General features: G+C 48.7%; 1 protein-coding gene across 2 annotated transcripts; it reads left to right on the forward strand.

The window, feature by feature from the left end:
• Positions 1-2,650: 2,650 nt before the first annotated feature.
• Positions 2,651-24,162, forward strand: LOC148654030 (four and a half LIM domains protein 1-like). Of its 2 annotated transcripts, none has more exons than XM_088597215.1 (6): positions 2,651-2,808; positions 19,996-20,177; positions 20,803-20,977; positions 21,619-21,788; positions 21,977-22,163; positions 22,829-24,162. In XM_088597215.1, the coding sequence occupies exons 2-6, from the start codon at positions 20,022-20,024 to the stop codon at positions 22,981-22,983; spliced, it is 843 nt and encodes a 280-aa protein (XP_088453341.1). In that variant the 5' UTR covers positions 2,651-2,808; positions 19,996-20,021; the 3' UTR covers positions 22,984-24,162. The 2 variants fall into 2 exon arrangements, with proteins under 2 accessions (XP_088453341.1, XP_088453340.1); XM_088597214.1 differs by lacking the exon at positions 2,651-2,808 and adding an exon at positions 14,406-14,565.
• The last annotated feature ends 399 nt before the right edge of the window (positions 24,163-24,561 follow it).

Consider the following 24,561-nt stretch of genomic DNA (forward strand, 5'->3'; position numbering starts at 1 on the left):
AACAATAATGATGGGTCTCCTAATAGGGTAAAACGTGGCCAAATTGGGTATCTCCCAGGAATTTTCTTTTAGGAGGCATGATTGTTTTGAAGAGCTGAGATGCACTTGACCTCTGACTCCTTTTGATATGAACTACTTAACCTTTGAACTCTTGTTTGCACTGAAAGCAATGGCATGTGTTATTAGCGGAGTTGGAAAGACGGATTCTAATACGCTCATGGGAGTTCAGCCCAGGTTATGAATTCTTTAGTGGAAATTCACAGGGGGAATGAAGAATCCTTTTGTGCAGAAGCATTGTTTACACATGTTGGGGAGGAAGTGCTTGAAGAATTCTGAAAATTGTGCTTGACATGAATAGATCTACGGTAGATTTAATTTACTGTCTGAAATTCTGAATGTTTCTGAGTGCTGGAAGTCTCGCTAGTATTCGAGTTTTTCCACCTTTCTGTTTGTATTGTTTACAGGGCTGAGCAAGTGATTCTGATTTGTGTGAAATAGTCCCTCACAGCCCTTGGTGGCCTGAAGCACAGCCCCGCAACCTGAGGCCCTGCAGTGGCTCATCCGCTTAGCACACAACGGGGGTGAAAAATGGGGGGCCTGTTGTTTTAGAAGGGTCAGTAGTGCAAGAATCTTCCTCTTGTTGCTGCTCTGCAGTGGCGAGATGACTGGTGGCGATGAAGATACACCCACACACACAGGAAACTTGCCTGTGGAGGTGCACAGCCCTGCAGATGCATTGACACCCTCTCTGCACCGTGAAACCAAAATATTTGCTGCAAGGTGAGCTGATTGTCCTAACTCAAAGAAAAGTCATTTTTCTCACACTCTTTCACACAAGAACCACGCGGGTGAGCTGCGCTTGGAGAAATGTGCACCTGGGCGGGGTGGGGGAGGAAGACCATCCCAAGCAATGGGGTCTCTCTGGGTTCCAGTATGGCACCACTCTGCTCTGCCTTGCAGGAAGGAAACACCTGTTCATACCTCCCTTCCTCTTCTGGGTATGAACCAGATCCTGTTGCCATCTGCGCTCTGTAACCTTGGAGTACTCTTTCCAAGGCTGGTATGTTTAAAAACCCCTTGTGGGGCTTCAGAATAACTGAGAGCTCTTCCTCGCCACCGCAGTGATCTTGCTTGTTCGTTACTGTCGTCGTGGGAGAGTAGCGGTCGTGTTGTCGCAGGGGGGCGAAAGTTGCAGCCTGTACTCCATGACGATGCTCCATCCCGAGAGACCCGTCAGTGGAGCAGCTGTACGGTAGGCACAGCAGAGCACAAGGCTGCAAGAAAGACGCATGCTTATGGAGAACTTTAGCCAGTTAAGGCCCAAGAAGGGAGTTCGGGATATTCAGCCAGGCCACCCGAGGAAGTATTCTAGCATTTTTTTTAGAGGTGCAGTGGGATTTTCACGACAGTACGTTGATGGACCTTAAAGCATAGCTTCCCATCTTGAAGACAAATTCCATGCAGATAGTTAAGTATTGAACTTGACAACACCACCAGCAGGACGGCTCCCCCTGTCAGTGTACTGCTAGAATACTGTTGCCTGTGCTGGAACAGGGGCCTAAGCATCCCTGTAGACCGAACCTGTACTCTCGTCATATCCCAGTTCCCGAAATTGGGCTCCAGTCCCTAGGACACTGGGAAGGCTGGAGAATGACCTCCCAGCCCATGTGAGGTCATTCAAATCCTGATATAACCTTCACTTTCGTACTCGAGCTTTGAACTGGGCTAACTGCATTGAGGTATTCCTCACTCTGCTTTATTGTAAAGCGTCTCGAGATACTGTAGTTTATGAAAGGCGCTGTATAAAATAGATTGCTACTACTTGGGAATTTGTGATCTGGAGGGAAATAGGACTTGTCTGCTCAGCTAGTCCATCAGCATCACCTCCAGCGGTCCTCGTGTCCCACAGATGTGACTCGTAACTCGTCTCGGTACAGAGCAGGCCCGTGCTGTTCTGCTCTGGCCTGAGTGGTTCTGGGTCCGGATAAGGTCGGCCCAGCTGGTGGTACAGCTAGTGGACCTCCTTGTTAAACATGATGTTCCTGGCACCCACGGACATCTGCGCTGTTGTACGGTTTGTTTTAACTTCATCTCTCTGAAATGTAAATGCTCTCCAAGTGAACTTCCTCATTTAAACAGATTCGAAGGGCACTTGAATGATTCATGGGTTTGGAAGTTATAAACATCACGATGACTGATCGTTAATTTAAATAATTCATCCTTTTTATTGCTGGGTACTATCCAGTCTTTTATAAAATACTCGCAGTGACGTCCAGAGCTGATTAAAGTGTACAGTGTTATTGTTTAATGCTTCTGCACACACAAAAAATTGCCACATTCAATTTATTTAACAAGGCCAGCGTTAATGCCCCTTCTGTAACGTATTGTAGTGCGATATATATATATTGTTTTCACTGTTGTCAAAAGTTTATCTTCTCAATTTCCGAATTCCCTTTCCTGGCAACGGACTTTACCCTTTTAAAGAATTGATTTTGGGGAGGAAAAAAACACGTCTTTTTTTTTTCGGCTGTTTCTGCACTTCGTTGGGAAAGTCGTTGTTTCTGGTATTTGTTTAGGTAGACGGCCAACCACCGCAACAGCTCGTAAATTCCTGGTTGAGATCATTGTTGATACGAACGTAGTGGTTTTTGGATCATATCCTGTCTCGGGCAGCAAGCTTTTTTTTTTTTTCGTTTTAAACTGTAAGCGCTCGCAATCTCCCTCTGGCTTCCAGAGCGAGCGGCTGGACCCGAGTTTACGCCCGAGACCAGAGGAGAAGGACGCACACCTTTTTCCCCCCGACACAGGGTAAGCTCGGAATGTGCATTTTTAAAAATATCTGAAATCACCAGATATGCATTTGCTGCTTTCTGTACTCATTTTCTTATATTTGTATTCGGTATTGCGAGGCGCGATTGCTCACCTTTCTGGCTGTTCAGGTCCAGCCCGTGGTTTGTGCACTGCAAGGTATACTTCATTAAAAAAACATGGCTCGCATTATTATATAGCCTTTTAAATCCCACCAAACAGCAACACGGCAAGTTAGGAATCCGTGCGCTTTCTTGAAGTACCACGGTCTGGTAATGTTCAAAGTACAGTTTGAGACAATGTTTTACAAACATTCATCGTAATATAAGAACCGGATGAACGCTGGTAAACATATAAAGCGAATATTGATTTAAAAAAATGATTTAAAGAAAACACTGTGTAGAGCGTATACATTGTCGGTACGTGCACATAGTACAGAATTTCCACAGATGTGGCGCATGTTGCGATTTCTCCTAAACTCTTCACGAGTTTGAATATCACGCAGAAAGGACATTGTTGTGTTCAGGATTCCGGGTCCACGAAGATGCGCCTGAAAAAATGGCAAAGCACTGACTCCTTCATAAAAAAAAAGGAGAATAATCCAGCAGAATAAGCCATCACTGGATTCAGATCAACACATTTTAAAAACTGTAGTGATTGAGATTTCTGCCTGCAATGCTGAAAGAAATGACACAGTCGCTGGTTAAGCACGTTTAGTTCATACACGGGAAAGCCGAGATGCCGCCGTTTTTTTTTCTTAAGAGAATAAACTGGAGACGGGGAGCCCTGTAATTAAGTTTCTCCCTTTTCACTTCTTTTATGTAGGAAAAACATTTGCACATAGTCATTTGTTGTTTCGTTATTTTTACCCGCCCTTCGCTTGATCGCAGATATTTTAATGACTATATAAAGAGTGTTTCTTTCATCTAGTGTGTGTATATATATAATTAAAGTAGGTAGTATGCATAGGCTGCAACGGGAACAAGTAAAGGCTTATTCCCTGCTGAAAAGAGAAGAAAAACTCAAACGTTTCGGCTGTGGAGCCTTCTTCGGGTCGATATATATATATATTGAATTATTATATACTTCGGGTCACATAGTACACTTCATGTAATGCATAACAAGCCCACCCCACTCTCCCCATTAAAATACGGGCCGTCAAAACAACCAAAACTAATAACTGGGCTTGGCATGACAGGTTAAACACGCACTAACGTTAACATGCTCTGTATTTCACTATCAGTTCCTCATTTTCGGTAACTTTCGTTACCGTTGTCTGAGTGTAGATAGTATACATTTCAGCCTCCTAGTTCATGCGGAAGATGCGAAACTGTAACCCCTTTCTCCTTGTGTCTCTCTCCCCGTCACACATCGCGAACTGCGACTTCCCGAAGCGGGTATCCAGCGGCTCTAGGTGGGGCAGTGATGGCCCGGGTGTCTGCAGTACCCGCGCTCCACCGCCAGGGGGCGGGGCACTGGTCCCGCAGAGAGACGGGCGTGTCGCGCCGTGTCGCACGGAGAACACGGGCGACAGTTTTTCAGCTGGACATAGATGCGGGGATTTTTAATGTTGCAAAGATAGAAGTTTGCACGTGTTAGCAACGATCTTGTTTCTATTATTCTTAGCTTGATGCTGTTACACAGTATATACATATATGTATATAATGTAATGTTAATGTTTCTTTATTAGCCCTATACAATTTCTTGCATTAGGAATTCTTCTTTTCGCATACCCCAGCTTTTCTCCATGGAGACACAGACACACAGACAGGGAGAGAAGCTTGGGGTCAGAGCGCAGGGTCTGCCATTGTACGGCGCCCCTGGAGCAGTTGGGGTTAAGGGCCTTGCTCAGGGGCCCAACGGAGTAGGATTCCTCTGCCGGCCGCGGGATTTGAACCGGCAACCTTCTAGTCACAGTCACCTTCTAGTCACAGAGCCACCTCTCCGCCCACATATATGATACAGTATGCTTCTAGCCGTTTTAAAAAATCAGAAACTGTGCCGTTTTCTTTTAAACTCGTCCATCCCACCACGGAGAAGAAGCAGAACTGGGAGAGGTGCTGATGACTGGCCTGCATTCCCACAGAGGGCTGGTAAGAGCCCAGCACAGCCCACTAAGGTACTGGGACCACACCTCGTAGCCACCCAGGCTCTGAGCCCCGCCGAGTGTTTGGAAAAACAGCTTGCGCAATTCCTTCCAGAGCACAGAGCTGTAAAACAACTGAGCAGCAAAATAAAAATTCTTTTGTGCTTTCTAGTGCAAAAACACTAGTGTTGGTAATGGAATTTCTAACGAGCCCCACTCTGGTAAATATTTCCTGCTCTCCAGGTCCTAACAGTTGCAGGCAGGCAGTGCTAGACAGAGTGTACCGCGTTCCCACCCAAACTCGCAGGACAGTTTTACAGCCTCACACTTCCATTGTGTGGGTTGCCAAATGCATGATGTCATTCTTCCTTAGCAACCCCACAACAGCACCTGAAGAGGCCCACCGAGCTCGGCTCTCCTGCAGTGCACAGATGCAGCCCTGTGCTGCGCTGATGGACATCGGCTTGTGTTTCGGACCTCCATGCTTTGAGCAGTCGGTCTCCTTCCAGCTCAGCACTGCTTGTGGCCCCTGATTAGCCTGGAGTCAAGCCCTCTCCCAGTGCCAGGGCTTTATGCCCAGAAAGAAGGAGGAAGTCGACTGGATCTCTGGATGCCTGGTGCATGTTTTCTCACCTGGGTTCTCTTGAGCTGTAAGGCTTTTGTGAAGAGTTTTTGACTGGGTTGGCCCATCAAGCCCGTTTGGGAGGTAGAAGTAGCTAATTGGTATCAGGATTTCTCCCAGGTATTCCTTGGAAGAAAACAGCATGGCTGGGTAACTTGCTCTCTACTCCCTTAACCTTTAGAGTGAAAGAGTGCCCCCCAATCTCAGTTTTAATTGCCCTTCCCCTTGTGTGCTCTGGCTATGCTTAACCTTCATTCTGGAGAGACCCGCGAGGCTGACTTGCTGATGCCTTTAAGGACTTTGAACACGCGAATCAGGTCTCACTCCTCGTTGTCTTCTCGGGTCAAGAGTAAAAAGTCCAGGTGCTCCAGCCTGCCAGCGTGGGACATTCCCTGAAGCCCCAGAATGCATCTTGTTGCTCTTTTCCACACTGGTTGCTGAGCAGCAATATCTTTTCTACAACCCAGTGACTGAAATGGCACATCATGTTCTAAATGGTCCCTGATTTCCGGAGCCAGCGGTTGGCTGAGTCCAGGCCGGCGATGCTGGAGCCCAAAGCCTGATCTCCGTCACGCTAGGGGTTAAAGTCAGAGCAAATAAAACCCAGTGTTTTTTCCTCATGAGCTCATAGCTCAATAAAGCCAAATTAGGTAGCGTGGTGAAGCAGGCAGGCGGAACGGCACTGGTGCTTACTCAACGCGCAGAACTGGGCAGATCCCCGTGGTCAGGGGGACGGTCCTGCACTCACACACGATTATTAATCACTTTACAGGACAAGACGTTGTCTGACCCCTTGCAAACTCAGAAAAACCGATGGGTTTGCTCGGTGTCTTTGCCGGTTAAAAAAGCAAAAAAGAAAAACACCAAAGGTCACGTTATCTTCTCTAGCACATCCTCCGAGTCCTAGTGTAATTCTTTAATAAAATAGTACCGTGGCCGCTAATCTCAGAAATGTGGGAACTTGGATTGTTTTGTTTGTTTAGCCTTTGGCGTCCGTTAAGAAAGGCGATCACCAAGCAAAGGGGAGCGCTATCTGTGTTGCCATAAGAACATTTTACTTATTTGCTGCTATGGATCTTATCTTGGTAGTTCCTTTCCAAAGGTGACTCATGCTCTTTGGAAAAATACAGATTAGCAAGGCCCGCTTAACTGCGTTACCTTTGCTTGGGCCCTTTGACCTGACAAAGGGAGATAGAGATAGGAAATCAGCAAACCTCAGCTTGTGATTTATGACTGCTCTCGACTTGACACCCCCAAGTAAAAGGGAAAGGGCTGTCTAGTTATTCTAGGAGGGCTCAGCAGAGCTCTCCAGGGGGGCAGTGATATTTCATGCATGTTAAGGACAGCAGGAAGGCCCAGAAATGTATACAAAAACACCTGTTAAAACGTTTCTAACCGGATACAGACTTTTGGCTTAAAACAACTGTCCAGCTCAGTTACTCCTCAGAGGCCAAAGATGCCTCAGTTCACCGTCCGGAAGTTTGCTAAGGAAGCACTGAACAACAGAGTTTTCTGTCAGATGTTTAATACAAGAGCACCGCTGGAAAAGCGCGTTGAAGAGGGATGGTTTACTGGGAATCAGACTATAACAGTAAATAAAAATAAACCGTAAGACGCGTATAACCCTGTGCTTGATAGAAACTGGCAGTGGTTTGCAGGTTAGAGAGGGGAGCATGCACAGGGATCTAGCGTGTGAAATTGACGTGAGGCATTGATCAGCATTCTTGGTGGAAGCAGGGGGGGGTGGGGGGCACTCGGCGCTTCGGGGCGAAGCCGAGGTCATCGGGGAGGGAGGGCGGGCGCAGAGGCCGCGAGGGCGAGGCACTGAGGAAACAGGGAGCCCTTGGCAGTGGAGCCCCGCGGGGCTCCGGACTCGTCTGATTGGCGTCTCCGCAGCCCGAGCTGCTGGCCAGTGGGGCGAGGCAGGTGAGGCATCTGCTTCACGCTGAATTAACGGGCAATTAGACCCAGCGCTCGGTTATAATTGTTCCTCCCTTATTTGACCACATAGGATGGTGTAGGAAATAGGGTGCTTTAGGTACAGTATTGGGCGCAGCTGTGGGAGTCCAGAATGGGGGTTGTGGTCATGTTACCCCCACTTGGCCGTTTTATAATTGGCAGGACTCCTGGCACATTTGAGTAATTCCTCACTGTTGGAAGTCCTGGGCGTCTGCATGCAGCCGCAGGGACGGACAGGAGTGTGCCAGCCCGAACGTCTCTGGGCAGTCTGTCGCCCTCTTGCTTGGTGTTCATGTCATGAGCAGGGGCCAGAGAGAGGTGGGCGTGAGGGGGGTGGGGGTGGGCAGATGTGTCCATGGACAGACAAGTACAAGACAAGGCCCTGGTATTTTCAGAGTTCCGGTCTGGATTCGGGCCCCTCTGGGCTGCACCAAGCCGTAAACAGAACAGCAGGCAATGAAGATACAAGCCGACTCGGGCCCCAGTGTGGATCCGCTGGCTGGGTGCTTGTATGAAACCCCTTACTGCTGCACTGGCTCAGTCTGACATGGTTTCAGCTTTGTTGCGAACAAACAAGTGAGCAAACCCCAGGGGAAATGGGTCTAATTATCCAACCCTTTTTTTTTTAATTCGGAGAGCAAACCGGGAACAGATGGACGAACCATACAGGAAGACCGTGTCAGTAGAGGAGCAATGCTCGGCATCAAAATAATTGCATGTTGATTTAATTTCCTCCCCATCATAGATTAGCGGGCTGGGCTGACTCCCTTTCTGCGTGGTCGAGCTGTTCCTTTGGAACGGCAGCACGAAGGGAAACCAATCTTGTAAGCCGCGGCCAAACCCAAGGGATAAAAAAAGACCTTTGGAGAAGAGTGCACTGACATTCAGCGGATGTGTGGACACTGTTGTGCCATTGCCAGCGCTTCATCCTGACAGCAGCTGTCGCTGTGGCAGATTATTGTGCTAACCTGAACCACAGGCACAGGCAGGTAGAGGGCAGCTATTCCCAAGGACCCCCCCCCCCCCCCCGGACACTCTGTTGTGCTGCAGTGTTACCACGGTGACCACAGCCTGTTGTTCTGTGTTGCCGTGAGTCAGATTTGTTTTTTTAGCCTCCTGACACATGGGGAAAGATGCAGACTGAGATAAAAGTCACCCAAGAGACACGAATAGCAACAGATCTTGAGCAAAGTGCCTAAAAATACAACTAGTGTCAAAATAAGGTTTCCAATTCTAAAGAAGAGTCCTGGAAGAAAAAAAAAACATCTGTGGCCTTAAACAGGTATCAAGGAGCGAGTTGTTTCCTCTAACTTGCATTCTGCTCCCGGCTACCCAGTTGTCACCGATTGCTAATGCATGAGAGAAGACTAAGAGGAAACGTTGGCTGGGCTGTCAGAGGAGCTGACTTGTCTGCTGCTCCTGCCTGTTCTCATTAAGCCAGCTGCCTGAAAGGGCCACAGAGGGCTCCCGTCACTCAGCATTCCTCTGTCCGGCACATTCTTGGGCACAGAGCTAATGTTTGTGTTGCCCTTCTTCCACCCCAGATGGGATCAAAGAGTCAGTGCTCTGTTATTCCTTTTAAAACAGCCGTGTTGAGGAAAGACACTGGGAGCCACAGGCCTGGTCTTGTGTGTCCTCTACCAGGCTGTGCTGCTGCCGCCTCCTGCATGATGTCATTCGTCATGCATGGCTTCAGACTGATTAGCCCTCTTTAATCTTTTGCAGTCATGCAGACTGGAGAGTCTTGCTGTAAGTGAAACTCATTTAATGGAGGAAAATCACTTCACACTGATGTAGTGCAAAAAGTGTTGGAGACACAGAGAAAGACACTACAATGAAATACTCTGCTTTGAACATGATCCCTTTGAGAAAGAAATACCTTGATAAGTCTAGGCCTTAAAAGGACTCGTACCACATTTGTGTCTGTGCTGTACTGCTGGGATTGTATTGTACTTTATGATGCTTTGAATGCGTTTCATTATGCTTTAACCCTCTATGCCTGTCTCGTGGGTTAACTGGGTGAAGATTTAGGGGTATTACACACGCTGGACTGCTGTCAGATCCGCTGTGATGAGAGGCGCTGATTGAACTGTCCTGCTACGAAGGTGAACCTGAGGTTTAGACAGATAGTGTCAAAGCACATCCATTTACACTCCCTCTGTCTCTGTTGGCAGCCTGGAATCGCAACTGGAAACCAGATGTTGACACTGAAGGACCCTAGAACCTATCATTTTTACAGGCTGTTATTGTGCCAGACGTTTTTTGGGGGGAATTATTTCAAATACTGGCCTTAAAGGTCTAATGAATTCCCAGTGATACTTGTCTTGCTTACAACAAACCTTTTAGAGAAAGCAGCTGGCCTTTTGATAATTGTGAGAAGTTATGTGAAGTTTATGAATAGGAACTTGTTCTAAGAACCGGGAGTATGGAGACTCACAGATCCATAAACAGTCTCTTCTGTAAATCAGAAAGGGCCGTCTGTGATGTTTTCCAGATACCGCGCAGAGAGTGTCTGCTGATCCCTGTGCCAGTTTCTCATCTCTCACAGCGTTTCTGCTTGTCCTCTGGCTGGCAGCAGGGCACACGAGGCAGAGAGACGCGCCATGGTCCATTTTTCTTCCCATTTCAGACCGTTCTTGCGGTCTCCTGAAACTCGCTGAATGACCAGGGGAAAGCAAACGGAAACAAATGATATCCCAAATTAAACATGAGGAAACTGACATTCTACGCTGAATTATGGTGCGTGAAAGATTAATTACACCAAGGAATTTTCTAAGGAGAGTTAGACAGAAAAGTTCAATTATCCCATGATTCAGTCTGATACAATGCGTAAAGTATGTCCACTCATCTGTATCCCACTGTTGTATGCACTGTATTTTGTCCAAATGTGTCTGTTCATGACAATGTGTTTGGTGGTGTGGTGCCAGCATAGGAGCCTGGCTATTTCTGTCCGTGGTGAGAGTAGATTGTAAGGCTGCCAGTCTGGTGAGGGGGGCACATTCTTCAGTCATTGTTCAGCACATGGGTGTGGGGTCAGCTAGCTCTGTAATCTCCTGTGAGGCCAATGTGAGCATTCTGAAATGACACACATGTATGCACAGAGACCCACATGCACACACACACACATATGCACACACACTCTTATGCACGGTTGCCTTCCATCGTGCACACAGATGCAGGCTAACTCATGCACTCTTTTCACCTTTTTCTCTGCGTTTCCTGTGGTGTCAGGACAGGTCTTTCTCAAGCCTTGGCGTTCTTGCACCCTTGTCCTGTTTCTGTTCACAGACTAAGCCCTGTCATGCAAGCAGGGATCAGGGAATTATTCTGGAGAATAAAATAAAAAGTGCTGAAATGCTTCGTCTTGCTCTGCCGGTCTTGGAAGGAATTGGTGCGATCGCATATAAGCCTGTTCCAATTTGATTTTGAAGCTTGGTTTCCTAAGGCAGCACTTCCTGTGTCCTCCATGCTTGCAGATGATAAAGTCGGTGCTTGTGAAGCTGACGAACGGACTTTGACACTGTTGTCAATGGACTGCTTGAGGATGTCCGTTTTCCCCATGCCTATGTCTTTTATTGGAAAAGGGGAGAGCATTTTAGAGGCCGGGGTGAGCAGTAAGGAGGATATGGAGTGTCAAATGGGATCAGCAGATTGGAGAACAGAGATCAAGTCTGAGAATGTGAAGCAGGGTTTGGAGTTTTGAAGATGTTTTTTTTTTTGCCACTTGAAAGCCGCAGTCGAGAGTAATTGCACAGCCCGCAGGTCCAGCGCTTTGCTCTTCCTCTTCTCACAGGGAGGTGTGGGCTGCCAGTCAAGCTCACACTGGCTGCATGGCACAAGCGAGACCCCGGTTCCCCGCACAGTGATCACTCTCCATGGGCCAAACAGTCCACAACTCTTTCCTTGAGAATGCACCGCCACATCCGCCTCCCCCCCACCTTCCTCTCCTGTTCCTGACTCTCCAGCAGGAACTCACACCTTTCCCTTCTCTGCCTCCATGCCTCTTCCGGCCCGGCTTCCTCCCTCTCTCCTCGTCCTTCTCCTCTTCATCCTTTGCTCCCTCTTCCTCCGTCCCGCACTTGTTCTGTTTCTGGAATGGAGTCTGTCTCCCCGCGGGGTGTCCAGGCCTTGAGTTTCCCCTGTAAACACTGATTGAGGTTGGCCTGTTGTCAGGAACCTAGGGCTAAAAATACAACTTCTTTCCAGCATCCATTTGGAGAGGCGTGTGCGCCTGTTGATGTGATAGTGCCAGTGTAGTTTTCCAACTCTCAGCTTAAGCACTTTAAGGCATCATTTAGTATATATCATAATGGGGATGATATTGGGTCCATCTGGGACATTTGATTTCCAAGGTTTTATTGAAACAAGATCTGTATACACGAAGGTGTTTTCTTCAGGACGCCCACTGCTATCTACTGCAAGAGCATACAGTAGCTTTGTTCAAGTACAGCCACACTGTGCAAGGAGCTGCCTTCTGGATTCCCTGTCTGTGTGCACAAGACAAGGCCTCTTACATCTCTCTTTCTCACACACAAGTGAGGAGAGTTTTGGATGGAGGACATAAATGACTCTCAACAAAAATTAACTTCATTTTCGGAGGTTAATTCCTAGGTCATATGCTTTTGCCTCAACCAGTTGCCGATTCTTTGGTGTCTAGTCTTTCGTTCCTAAAATGCCTTCAGGAATTTTTCAAAAAAACCTTTAGGATATCAAAAAAAGGTGTCTTCTGAGGGGCTCGTGGTGAATACCAACCGAGTGAAGCAGAAGCAGTGTCTACAGCAGGAGCCGGCTCATGCAGCCTGTTCCTTTCCATGATCACTTTGGATTAAGCTAATCCTTAATTGTTTAATTGACTTTAAGCTGTAGAGTCATTTAATCAGTTTAGGGGTTTAGGTGCTGTGTTCACTGAAGTTCTGTGGGGCCATGGTGTGGAAAAAACGGAGGTCATCGCCTCCTGGTCTGCAGACTCAGTAATTATCAATCAATCAGTAATTTGATTGATTGATTGATTTTATCTCCCATCCCCCATGCCTGTCCTCAAGCCCCCCAGGTGCGCTGTGGCTGAGCGTGAGACGCTCTTCTGGAAGCAGCAGGGCAGTGGGGTGGCCCTGTTCTCCTTTGTCTGCTGGGTTCCCCACTTTCGTCCAGGGGCTCCCAAGGGTCAGATTTACTCGGATTCACTCAGCAGCTCAGCTGGTGACTGCAGGAAAAGACCGAAGACGGTCTGGCTACCAGAGAGATCAAGAGAGACAGCAGGAGACCAGGGAGAGAGTAAGACATATCCTGTACCTAGAATGACCAGGGCTAATAGAGCGTTGTGCTGAATGAATCACAGAAGACAATTCTCCGGCGATGAGCCAGGCTATTGACTTACCAGACAGGAAGGCAACATGTTTGGCCGTTAGCAGAGAACAACGAATCAGATCAGTGATTGAAACCAAGTGGAAGGAGGACCAGGCGCCCAGTTCTTTTTTTATTGCTTTGCAGCTTGACTCGTTTATTTGTTTGTTTAATGAGAAGGAACGAATGGTAAATTGCACACCCCTTCACCTGGTTCAGTAATCCTCACGTGAGAAATGAATTGGCTGGTCTCATTCGTTCTGTTCAGTTGGGTTGGCCTTTTTCTTTTCGCACAGCTCTCTCTCTCTCTCTTCCTCTGTGTTTCTCATCTCTTGTGATGGATCCCCTGGCCTGTGCTGCCTCTTCTATAGATGCTGCGCTGGCTTTCCATGCTAAATCTTCGTGCCTGCGTAATTCCTTCAAGGGAAAATCGTTTTGTACAGGAGAGATGTCAGATTGAAAAATGAAGTGTTCGGCTGTGTTATCTTAAATTGGACTTTTGGCTCAAGAATCTTGGCTCACCTCACAGAAACATAGCTTGCTGTAGGAGTCATAATTCTGCTTCCCCAGTTTAGCGCACACACACAACAGTGTGCTGTGAGCTGTACCCTGGAGGGGTGGTGATCACTGCTGCCTCACAGCCCCGCAATCTGGGTCTGTTTCTGGCCTGGGGTTCATGTCTGTTTGTGTGGTAAGGCAGGGAGAGCTGCAGAACTCCCACAGAACCAGAGGATTTCTGGTTGCCTTTCTATCCGAGCCCTTAATTGCCTAATTGAACTCATTATTGCTTAATTCGACAAGTTGAAGCCTCCTCTTGTTCTTGGGAAGCTGGAGATACCCACAACCCACTGCAGTACAGTTTAGAATAGTATCTTATTGTAGGAATCTTAATGGTCAGCCTGAACATGTGGTGTGGAGGGATAACCTCCTAAAGATCTGAGCACAGGCCCCACACCCACAGGACTCTGGGAAAGTTTGTCATAGTTGACTGGTGTCACTGACCTCCAGCTGCAATAGGGTCAAGGATCGTCATCTTGAGTATCGGCTTTAATCCAGTGTTCCCAGTTAACACTAATAAAACTCTACTAATTACAAGATAAGTCCCAAGATAAGTCCCAAGCAGCTTTTCACTTCTAATCACAGCTACTATGTTGTGCCTCAGAAGACCCTCGAGAGTTGACAGGTTACCCTACTCACCCTGCACCCCAAGTCCTGCACACGCATAACCTACAGTTCTCCTGATGGAGGTAATAGCCAACGCGTCTCATTTCAGTGCCGCCCCTCCTATAGTAGCGAGAAGAAAAATGAACTGTCCTTTGTTGATGATTAGGCTACACTAATCCTACACCCACTCTCAACCCCTCACCAATCCCAATCAAATGTCAGGAGATTTGGGACTTGTGTTTGTCCTGGTTGCGTCCAAATCCCTGGAATCTGCCTGCCTTTCCCAGTCTTTTTTTTCCTCTCTGAAGTAATTCCAAAGGTATTTGCCCAGTCTCCCCCTCTGCCTCTGTCTCTCTCTCTCCTACCCCCCTATTCTTTTACTGGATATCCTAAAATGGTGTGAATTGTTCACGGGTGGATTTGAGAGTCTGGAGTGCGGAGGAGGAGGAGGGCAGAGGGGTATTAATACCTCCTCCCCTGGAGGTGCGTGTCACCACAGCTGTCAGCTCAGAGGGTCACCAACTCTACCTCCCTCGTCCACTCCCGCGCCCACTCTCCGCAGACATGGCTTTCTATAGGCACTCAGGTAAAGATGCTCTTTCACTCATTTAACTGGCTGGGGCTTTTGCGAACTGTGGGTTGACGATGCCTCGCTCCCGTCCTACAGCACGTCCTCATCGGGACAGGAAACAAAAAGAGTTGTTATTGTTGCTAAAACTTCCCTGCTGCTAAATTACTCGGTGTCTGGGCTCTCCGGATCGAGTGGCTGACATGTCACAGTTCTTGCTTGTGGTCTTTGGTGTGTCGAATGGCTCAGAACCCAGACACTCAGCCTTGTGATAGATTAGATAGATACACCCGCAGCAGAATTACTGTACTGTTTCAGGTTTAATGACGTGGGAAGAGTCGGCACAGATGGAACCCAGTCCTCTAGACTTTGTTTTGGAATAGGAATTTGAGTGGGATGACCCGTCACAGATTTAAGTTCCCTTAAATGAGTTTTTACTGGGGCGCAGCAAAGATAAATTAGTAAAGAAATTGGCAAAATCTTAAATGCTTTGAGCTTCTTGAAAAGCACTCTTAAATTGCATAGCGATAACCAGCATTGTTGTCGACCCTCTTGTGTACCTGAACTCAGATTAGGAGAGTGATTTATATTGGAGGTTTTATGACAGAGAATCCAGTTTGCTGATCTGAAATTATTTAACCTGAATATCTTTACTTATGTTTTTTGATTTCACAATGCTGCACCAGTGATGCTGGCATATCAGTTTTGAGTTACTGTATAAATTACGGTATTGTCTTAATTTTATTGCATATTGTTTTCTGCTTTCTCTACTGTACTGTTGGCTTCCAGAAACTCAGATCTCTGTTTTCTCCAGACCAAGGTCTGCTGCAGGATTCTCTGTGCTGGATTGGACACGAGGGCTTTAGGATAAACTCACAGGATGCCTTTATGCTTTATATAGTTTTATCTAGCCTCTCAAATGTAGTGTTGCATGTCCTCTGTAAAGTGAACTGTGACCTTTGTGGACAACCTTAGTTTTATCCCTGGAGTGAAATGGTAAGCCGTTGACTGACACCCCTCTGCGGCTAAATTCCTTCTGATTTCCAGTGCCCAGCCAGCTGTCAGATTCCCAGTATTCCTGCGCTGCCTGTGTGGATTCTGGAATGTTGGATTAGCGCTGCTTTGGAACACCGCTGCTATGTGGCTTGTGTTCAGAAGCCCTGGCTAATCCCCATGGGGGCGCCAGAGACATGCACAGAGTTCTGTGTCTGTCAGCGCGCTCCGTCCGCATCCCACCTCCAGTTCCACATTCCGTACTCTCTCCATCCTCTCTCCCCGGAGAGACAGCGCCGCGCTCGGATAACCCTCTCCCCAGGAGACGTGGGCGGCCGCGTCGAAGCCCTCCTGGCGTCGGAATGCACACCGCCGTGCCTCGAGGCTCTGCTGGCGGGCTGCACCCCCGCGGCGGGAGGGCTGAGCGAGGGGGCTCTCTCGTGTCATATCGGGAGCAGCTCTGCAAGATGAAGTGGGCTGCCAAGATAGTGCCCATCTCAAAGGGCAGCGGGCGGTGAGTCACAGCCCTCGAGTGTGTATGCCCTGTATTGGATTTCCTAGGCTGAGGGGTTCAGCCAGCTTTAGGTGAACTTTCTCTGTAGAGTCGCTGCCTGTGGCTCTTGCCTCTGTCCAGAAAGGGCAGAAAGGCAGCTGTGCTCTTGGCAGAGCAGACCCCTGACCCCTGACCCCTGACCCCTGTCCTCCCCGTTCGGGGCTGACTTATCTAGGGCTGACAGAGTAATCCCCTTCTGTACAGCTGCACCTCTTCTTCAAGGCTGGGGTGTTCTGTACAGAGGCCTATGTCTTCCACTCGGAGTGCACTTGCAGAGTGAACTGTGGAGTGCACTGCGGAGTGAACTCACTGGCGTGGGAGTCATCTAAGTGCCAACACAGCCAGTTTTAAAGAGAAATTACAGCAATTACTTTATACAAAAAGTAGTAATCTCACTTTTAAAGGTTTTAAAGGCAATGAATTGTTATATTCAGATATTTTTAAATAACTTTTAAATATTATCAGCGGTATAAGCAGACGGGAGAGTTTTAACGTTGGTTTTCATGCGGAGTGAGTGAGGAAGAGATGGTGTTCAAGCACCAGTTTATTCGAGCTGAAAGTTAAGGTTTAGAAATGTCTCTAGCGGTTTTAAGAATTTGAACTGAGTGACTACACGTTGCAGACAGTCTCTGCATCAGTGACATTGGATTAATCCCTGTCCTCCATTCAAGTGACACACTTTTACCCCCGGGGAGACAGAAAACATCTTTGTACATTTCTAAAGGCCAGGCTAAGCCTGTTAATTAGCTTAGTTAACAAATTAGGTATCTGCGCTGATCAGGTCTGAGTAAAAATCGTTTGTGGGCATTGACGACTGTTTTCTCTGAGCCTTACAAGAGCATTGTAGGCCCTTATCCCCGATAATAAAGGCGAGTCCCTGCTTGCACGAACATCTTTAAATGGATTGAATTAACTTTGAATTATTTCCTACAGCTTAGCCATCCTCAGCTGGCCGCACTGGAGTTGTGGAATGTTAAGGGGTAGAAGTCTTGCCAGGTCTTAGGAAGATTTGTGTTTACAGCTCTAGTAATAATATGTTGTTGCCTGGAAAAGACAAAGGGATGAAATATGTTGTCTAAAAATACAATTCCAGATAACAGGGGCAATGCCCCATTGAAATCCAACACTGTATGACTTCATGTTGAAGTCCTGTGTTTGAAAGACATCTGTTCCTGGTTTTTGTGGGTTGCTTTCTGAAGTGAGCATAAACATGTTTGCTGCAGAGTTGCTAGGCAGCGGGGAACACATGGAGGAGAGGGAACTGGAATGGACTTGCGTCTGCAGCCCAGCTCAGTCTCTCTGGAATAGGGCTGCCCAGACCAGACACATGCACTGTTGTCCTGCAGGAACTTGTGGGCTCATTACACAGGGGTCTCCAGTCTCGGTCCTGCGGCTTTTATAGCTGTCTATAAAATAATCAACTCTTTAAAGCCTGCAAAAAAAAAAGAGTCACACTGAAAGATTAATGTATTTAACGTTGACATTTGTTTTTAAATAAGGCCGATTAAATCAGGGCTCTGTCTTGAGCACTACAGCCCAGCGGGTCTTAGGTCTTCTTAAATCATCTGCAGGAGGTTTACATTGGTCCGATTAATTGAGCGAATATTACCCTCTTCCTGAGATCTTGGGATGACTTGAGAGTCTTACACAACCTGCCCGACCACTGTCCTAGAGGACTAGAATTAAATGGACCGTAAATCTTCTCCACTGGGGCCTTCTGTTGTACAAAAGGAATCCACCAGGATTGCATCTGGGCTCTTTAGTGATAGCTCCCAGGAGACTCTTACATGGAGCTGCTCAGGTCTTGAGCTGTTGCTGATTTAATGAGACACGGAACAGCTGCTGAGCTGCAGGCCCATGTTGAGAGGAGCCGTGGATCCCCAGAGTACAGCTCTGCAAAATATTACAGTGATCCAACAAAGGTTGACTAAGGTGTGCTGAGCTGGAAATATTGAGGACAGTCTGCTCTTGCAGTGGCACGCATTGTCTGGTTTGCATTCCAGCAGAGCTCCTAATTACTTAATTGGATTCATTAGTTAATTAGTTCTGTCCAGGTGTTTAGCCTGGGTCTCTCTGGGGAACTTGGGTACATATATCAGGTGACCTGCATCTGAGAATTTAAGTATTATTTGAAAATTACTGGGGTGATGTACCCCAGTGTAGATGGCCTCAAGACGTATTTGAAACTGCAGATGGGTAAGGGTGAGATGCAGTCTTACAGGGCTGCACTGTTGACACTGTTGGTGATTTGTCTCTACACGTTTGTAGTGATCTGAAAAGCTGAGTTCTGAATCAGGAAAGGCTGGATAATTGATTTTTGCAAAGACTGGTTGCTCTCTAAGATGGTTTGTAACCAAGGAATGTCATACTAGAAGCCTGCTCTGACATAGTCAAAACAGGTATTGTGAGTTGATTGTGCTGAAGGTGTGAGCTCCACAGCTCGTCTTTCTGTTTGCTCCTGTGGGCACAGGGGTGAGCACGTTCTTTCTTCATGTTCTCTTCTTCTTGCCCCCCTGGCACACAGCACCAGTGATATTTCAGCAGTCCATCACGTAACTACATGTACATCTGCAGTATTACTGGGTCACGGGAGACAAAAATAAATGCCTGAACTTTGCATTCATCTGCATTACTTCTGCAGAACTAATGATTCTGTTTGTAAAGTCTATGTCCTGGGGTGTGTATGATGCTTAAACAAAACTCCGTACAGATTGTGTAATAACTGCCGATGACATATCTGCAGAAGACAGGCTTCGGCATGCTGCCTTGATTGTATGTTTCAGCAGAGTGCTTAATGACATAAGTGTGATGCTGTTAAATTATCTCTTAAAGAGATACTTAGCAGTGATCTGTCATGACTTTCACACATCAGGAAAGGTAGTATTCTCTTATTGGGAAGAGGTAATAGGTTTATTCCCTGCTGTAAAGAGAGGAGAGAAAACACAACTTTTCGGCTGTGAAGCCTTCTGCAGGTGTGAGCTATTCTCTTATTGCTGACGCTGGAAGGCAGGATTTTCTGAACAATAGTCCCCCCTAGTGGTAAAACAACAAAATGACACAGGATAATTTTTTGTCTTCCTAGTTCAGTATATTTTGTTGCGCCTCTCTCCCAACGCAGCTTTCCTTAAAAGAAATTGCTGAGACACAGGGATGAGATGAAAGGAGCTCTCACCAGGCTGTGTGGGAGGAGCCCTCATGCTGGGTGTTTTGGATGTCGTGTCCCCCAGTTAGGCTCTCGGCTGCAGCTGCTCGTGAGGGCGCACGAGTCCACAGCCCTGCTGTTGGGCTGTGTTCGCATGGTGCTGACCTGTTCGCGGCAGGCCTGCGGCACCGGTTTCTTCTGCCTCTTAAGAACATGAGACAGGTTAAACAAGAGGAGGCCATTCAGCCTGTCCTGCCCAGTTAGTACCTTTCCAGGTGGATGCTGCACATTGGTGGTGGTGGAGGGGAGTCTCCATTACCTGTAAAGCGCTTTGAGGGGAGTGTCCAGAAAAGCGCTATATAAGTGTAAGCAATTATTATTATTATTATTATTATTATTATTATTATTATTACCTAATCGACCCAAGTGTCTCATCCAGCTGCTTTTTGAAAGAAGCCAGGTTGTTGGCTTCCACAACAAGGCTGGTCAGCTTGTTCCACACCCCCACCACCCTTTGGGTGAAGACGTGCCTCTGGCTCTCAGTTTTAAATGCACTTCCCTGTAGTTTCCCCCGGGCGGTCTCTGCGGCGCGCAGACACGAGGGGGGGGGGGGAGGTTATTCTGGGAAGTCCAGGGCTCTGCTGGGAGGATGAGCACTGTACTCGCTCCGTACCCAGGCCCCTGATCTGCGCAGGCGGGGCGGCGCAGGGAGAGGGCCCGGGAGACGCGGGGGGCGCTCACGCTGCCGTTGTGCCCGCAGGCCCGCGGAGCTACACCACCGGCACCATGACGGACCGCTTCGACTGCTTCTACTGCCGCGACTCGCTGCACGGGAAGAAGTACGTGAAGAAGGAAGACAAGCACTGCTGCGTGCGCTGCTTCGACAAGCTGTGCGCCAACACCTGCGCCGAGTGCCGCCGCCCCATCGGCGCCGACTCCAAGGTGGGCCGCCGCCGTGTCCGTCCGTCCGCCCCCGGCGTCTCTGCCCTTGGCTCTGCGCTGCCCGTCCCAGCATGCCCTGCTCCCGCCTGGCCTCCGCTCGTCTGCGTTCCGCACCGCGTGCTTCCCCCCCGCGCCTGCGCTGCTGCCCTTTGTTGTTTCAGGGTTTTTAATCCGGAGTGATGCCACAGCCGGGAGATCACCGGCCGCAGTCCGAGCGGAACTGCTCGCTCAAGGGTACGACAGCGGTTCCTCACCCTGGAGTCGAACCCGCAGCCCCTTCCTGTTGGTCCGGGGGGGGCAAAGCCCTGCCCTGCTGCCCCAGCCTTGGCTCGGCTGCCTGAGGGAACGAGTGATGCACAGCTCTCTCTCTCTCTCTCGCCCCGGGCTGCCCCGTGGGCCGGCCCTGCGTGAAGCCCTCTCTCTCTCGTGCGCTGCCCCATGGGCCAGCCCTGCGTGAAGCTCTCTCTCTCTCGCCCCGGGCTGCCCTGTGGGCCGGCCCTGCGTCAAGCCCTCTCTCTCTCGTGCGCTGCCCCATGGGCCAGCCCTGCGTGAAGCTCTCTCTCTCTCGCCCCGGGCTGCCCCGTGGGCTGGCCCTGCGTGAAGCTCTCTCTCTCTCGCCGTGCAGGAGCTGCACCACAAGAACCGCTACTGGCACGACGACTGCTTCCGCTGCGCCAAGTGCTACAAGCCGCTGGCCAGCGAGCCCTTCAGCACCAAGGATGACAAGATCCTGTGCGGCAAGTGCAGCTCCCGGGAGGACTCCCCCCGCTGCCACGGCTGCTACAAGCCCGTCCTGCCAGGTAGCCCCCGGCCGGGCTGGCCTGAGCTTCCGCGGGCCACGGCGCCCGTGGGCCGTGCTCTGCGCACTGCATGCTGGGAATCGCCCCGGGTCGCGCACCGGCCAGCCGGTTGGCTGGCTCGGCGTGCGTAGGCTGCAAGGGAACAGGATGGTGCTGAACGGTAAAGAAGACACCCAATCGAGGCTCGGCAGCCAAATGGGCGAGTTTCTTCTCTGTACCTTCCAGCAAGGAATGATCCTTCACCTGATCCTTTGCAACTTGATGCCTATAATTACATGCAACAAACGTGGAAGCCATCTCATTTACTGTGATGGCGTAGCTATTTTTTTAAGCATACGAAAGCAGCCTGCTGGTGTTAGAAAGGCTGTTAAGACTGCACTGTTTATCAGCAATTGTCATTAATTTGATGATCACTTTGTCCTTTTATCTGGCACTGCTTTTAGGCCCAAATTGTCCACCGCCGTATATATTTTCATTGGAACTAAAAAAAAAAAACATCCTTATAGCAATGCCTGGGTGACTCTTGAAGGCAGTTAGTTGTCTGTGGAAGAAGTCAAAGGAACAACGGAAGGGAGGTCCTCTTGGTAGTGCGCTGGGCGGAGCTCTGTACTGACCCCTGCTGGTCTGCGCCCTCTCTGCAGGCTCTCAGAACGTGGAGTACAAGCACAACGTCTGGCACGAGGACTGCTTCACCTGCTTCCAGTGCAAGCAGCCCATCCGCTCGCAGAGCTTCCTGACCAAGGGAGACGACATTTACTGCTCCCCCTGCCACGAGAAGAAGTTCGCCAAGCACTGTGTCCACTGCAAGCAGGTAAGGCCCTGTGGCTGCACGATTTCCCCCTGAAGCCCTCACTGCCTGAAGACCAGGGCGCAGCCGTTATTTAGACCAATTGAGTTGATATCTGAGACAGTCGACAGAAAGACCCGCGGCTCTCCTGGAACAGAACAGCGCCTCACTGTGGGTTTTATGGTGTTCTGTGTCCCTGTGTGGGCGTGAAGGCCATCACCACCGGGGGCATCAGCTACCAGGACCAGCCCTGGCACGCCGAGTGCTTCGTGTGTCTGACCTGCAAGATGCCCCTGGCCGGCCAGCGCTTCACCTCCCACGAGGACCAGGTGTACTGCGTGGACTGCTACAAGACCTCCGTGGCCAAGAAGTGCTCCGGCTGCCAGAACCCCATCACTGGTGAGCCGTGTGCACAGGGGGAGGAGGGGAGGGGAGGGGACCGGCCGAGACACAGGGGAGAGGGGAGAGGAGAGAGTGGAGAAAGGTGGAAAGAAGAGAGAGGAGAGAGGGGAAGGCCAAAGAGCAGGGAGAGGAGAGAGGAGAGAGGTGAGAAAGGTGGAAAGAAGAGAGAAGAGAGAGGGGAAGGCCAGGGAGCGGGGGGAGAGGAGAGAGGAGAGAGGAGAGAGGAGAGAGGAGAGAGGAGAGAAAGGTGGAAAGGATAGGAGAGGTGAAAAAGGTGGAAAGAGGAGAGAGGGGAGAAAGGTGGAAAGAAGAGAGAGGAGAGAGGGGAAGGCCAAAGAGCAGGGGAGAGGAGAGAGGGGAGAAAAGTGGAGAGAGGGGAGAGGAGGAGGCCAGGGAGCGGGGGGAGAGGGAAGAGGAGAGAGGGGAGAAAGGTGTAAAGGATAGGAGAGGTGAGAAAGGTGGAAAGAGGAGAGAGGGGAGAAAGGTGGAAAGAAGAAAGAAGAGAGAGGAGAGAGGGGAAGGCCAAAGAGCAGGGGAGAGGAGAGAGGGGAGAAAAGTGGAGAGAGGAGGGAGGGGGAGGCCAAGGAGCAGGGGAGAGGGAAAGGCCAGGGTAACTCAGTGATGCTCCGTTGTAACTAATCTGTAAGTCATTACACCCCCAGGGTTCGGCCGAGGGACCAACGTGGTCACCTACGAGGGCAGCTCCTGGCACGACTACTGCTTCAACTGCAAGAAGTGCTCCCTCTCACTGGCCAACAAGCGCTTCGTCATTCACAGCGACAACATCTACTGCCCCGACTGCGCCAAGAAACTGTGAGGGCACCTCCACTCCCCGGAGGCTGGCGGACACGGGCTGAGGGCCCCCTTCTCTACACAAGTACCACAGTGGGTCCCGACTGCTGAGCTGTAGCTGGAGAGGCGAGAGCACAGAGCACCTCTGTGAAAACACAACAGAAATAAGCAGGTTTCTACTGGACGATCAGTTACATCAGATTTTAAAAGCCAAGAGTTTATAAATGTTACACGCTGTTGTGACATCGTCTTTACTCCAGCTACAGGCTGAGCCGGTGAACCACTGTGCTGCTGTTAAAGTCATCACCTTTTCTCCAAATCAACATTAATCTATAGAATGTACTACTAATCTTACGATTTGCTTTTGTAAGCATGCAAAATACTCATTTTACTCTTTATTAATCTTCTCTAAGAGTTGGGGTGTGTAACTTTTTAGTCTTTGCTTGTCCTTCTATAAAAATAATGGGAGGTGTTGAGCCATCACACACCCATGCCTCGCAAGAAGCATTTTCATGATTGCTGAGACTAACTAGAAAACTGCTTTTGCTTAACACTTGTATAGACGTGGTATGTACTAAAACTGTATTCACAAGCTCTAATGGTAATCGTCAAAACAAATTGCTGGTTTTGTTTAGCACTGGATTTGTCTAGCTTGGCAAGGCTGTCCTCTGCCTTCGTCAGATACCTTGTAACATCTAGGAAAGTGTTTAGTGTAACAAAAAGACACTAAATCATTTTGCTTGATATGGGCAGATGTAATAGACATTTGGAGATCTGGACAGAAATGAGAGCCGTTCTTCAAGTGTCACGTAAGCAGCTGGTCTTCCTCATCAGTATTTATGACCGTGCAATTGCCTGTGTGGTAGATTATAAATCAAATGCTAATTGGAAGCAAATGTATGCAAGGGCTAGGTTGCATCCAACTGTACGCTAAAATATCCAATCGTTTCTGAATGCAAAAAGCATCCTTCCTCAGCAGATGAGTTTGATAATAGTATCCAAGTTGTGAGAACTATATACTTTTATAACTGCTTTTCTGAAGGTTATTATCACAGGCTTTATGCATTTCCTGTTACTGTTTAACAATATTTCTGCTCAAGTGACAAAAATGGAACTACAAGAGCTCTGCAGCAGTGAAATGTCAGGTGTGGGTTGGAAAAATGCATCTCTGTAATCCAAGAATAAACAACAGGGATGATCAATACTTCTATTTTTGGACAGCAGACTTTTTTGACATGTCTCTTGCGATCACGGTCACAAGTCTTCCATCTCGGCTCCCAGGGCGTCCTGACATACGTGTAACACCAGCGACGGCAAACCCTAGAGGGAAGTTATCTGGAAAAGCGAAGACGCACAATGGACACATTCCCGAATTTTATTTTGCAAAACTTTATTTAAACAGTTCATATTATATCAGTACACTTGAGATGTATTTACAATACGCTGTGGACAGGCATTGAAGCACAAATGCACAGCTCCCGACTAACGTTATCTTCAGAGCCCAATTCACTAGTAAATGATTGTCATGGCCAGGATAAGCTTTTTGTTTTTACAAAAATACGCAGCCTATTTTCAACCTAAGGCACTGCTCTATTCTAAAACA

Source organism: Lepisosteus platostomus, chromosome 10 (genome assembly GCF_059453375.1).
Source record: "Lepisosteus platostomus isolate fLepPlt1 chromosome 10, fLepPlt1.hap1, whole genome shotgun sequence".
Classification (NCBI taxonomy): Eukaryota; Metazoa; Chordata; class Actinopteri; order Semionotiformes; family Lepisosteidae; genus Lepisosteus; species Lepisosteus platostomus.

Bases quoted from the DNA above. Each gene is read 5' to 3' on its own strand.
- LOC148654030 (XM_088597214.1), top strand. From the start codon at position 14,544: ATGGCTTTCTATAGGCACTCAG. The intron at 20,178-20,802 runs GTGGGCCGCCGC...CTCGCCGTGCAG, and splicing joins CCATCGGCGCCGACTCCAAG to GAGCTGCACCACAAGAACCG. The intron at 22,164-22,828 runs GTGAGCCGTGTG...TTACACCCCCAG, and splicing joins CTGCCAGAACCCCATCACTG to GGTTCGGCCGAGGGACCAAC.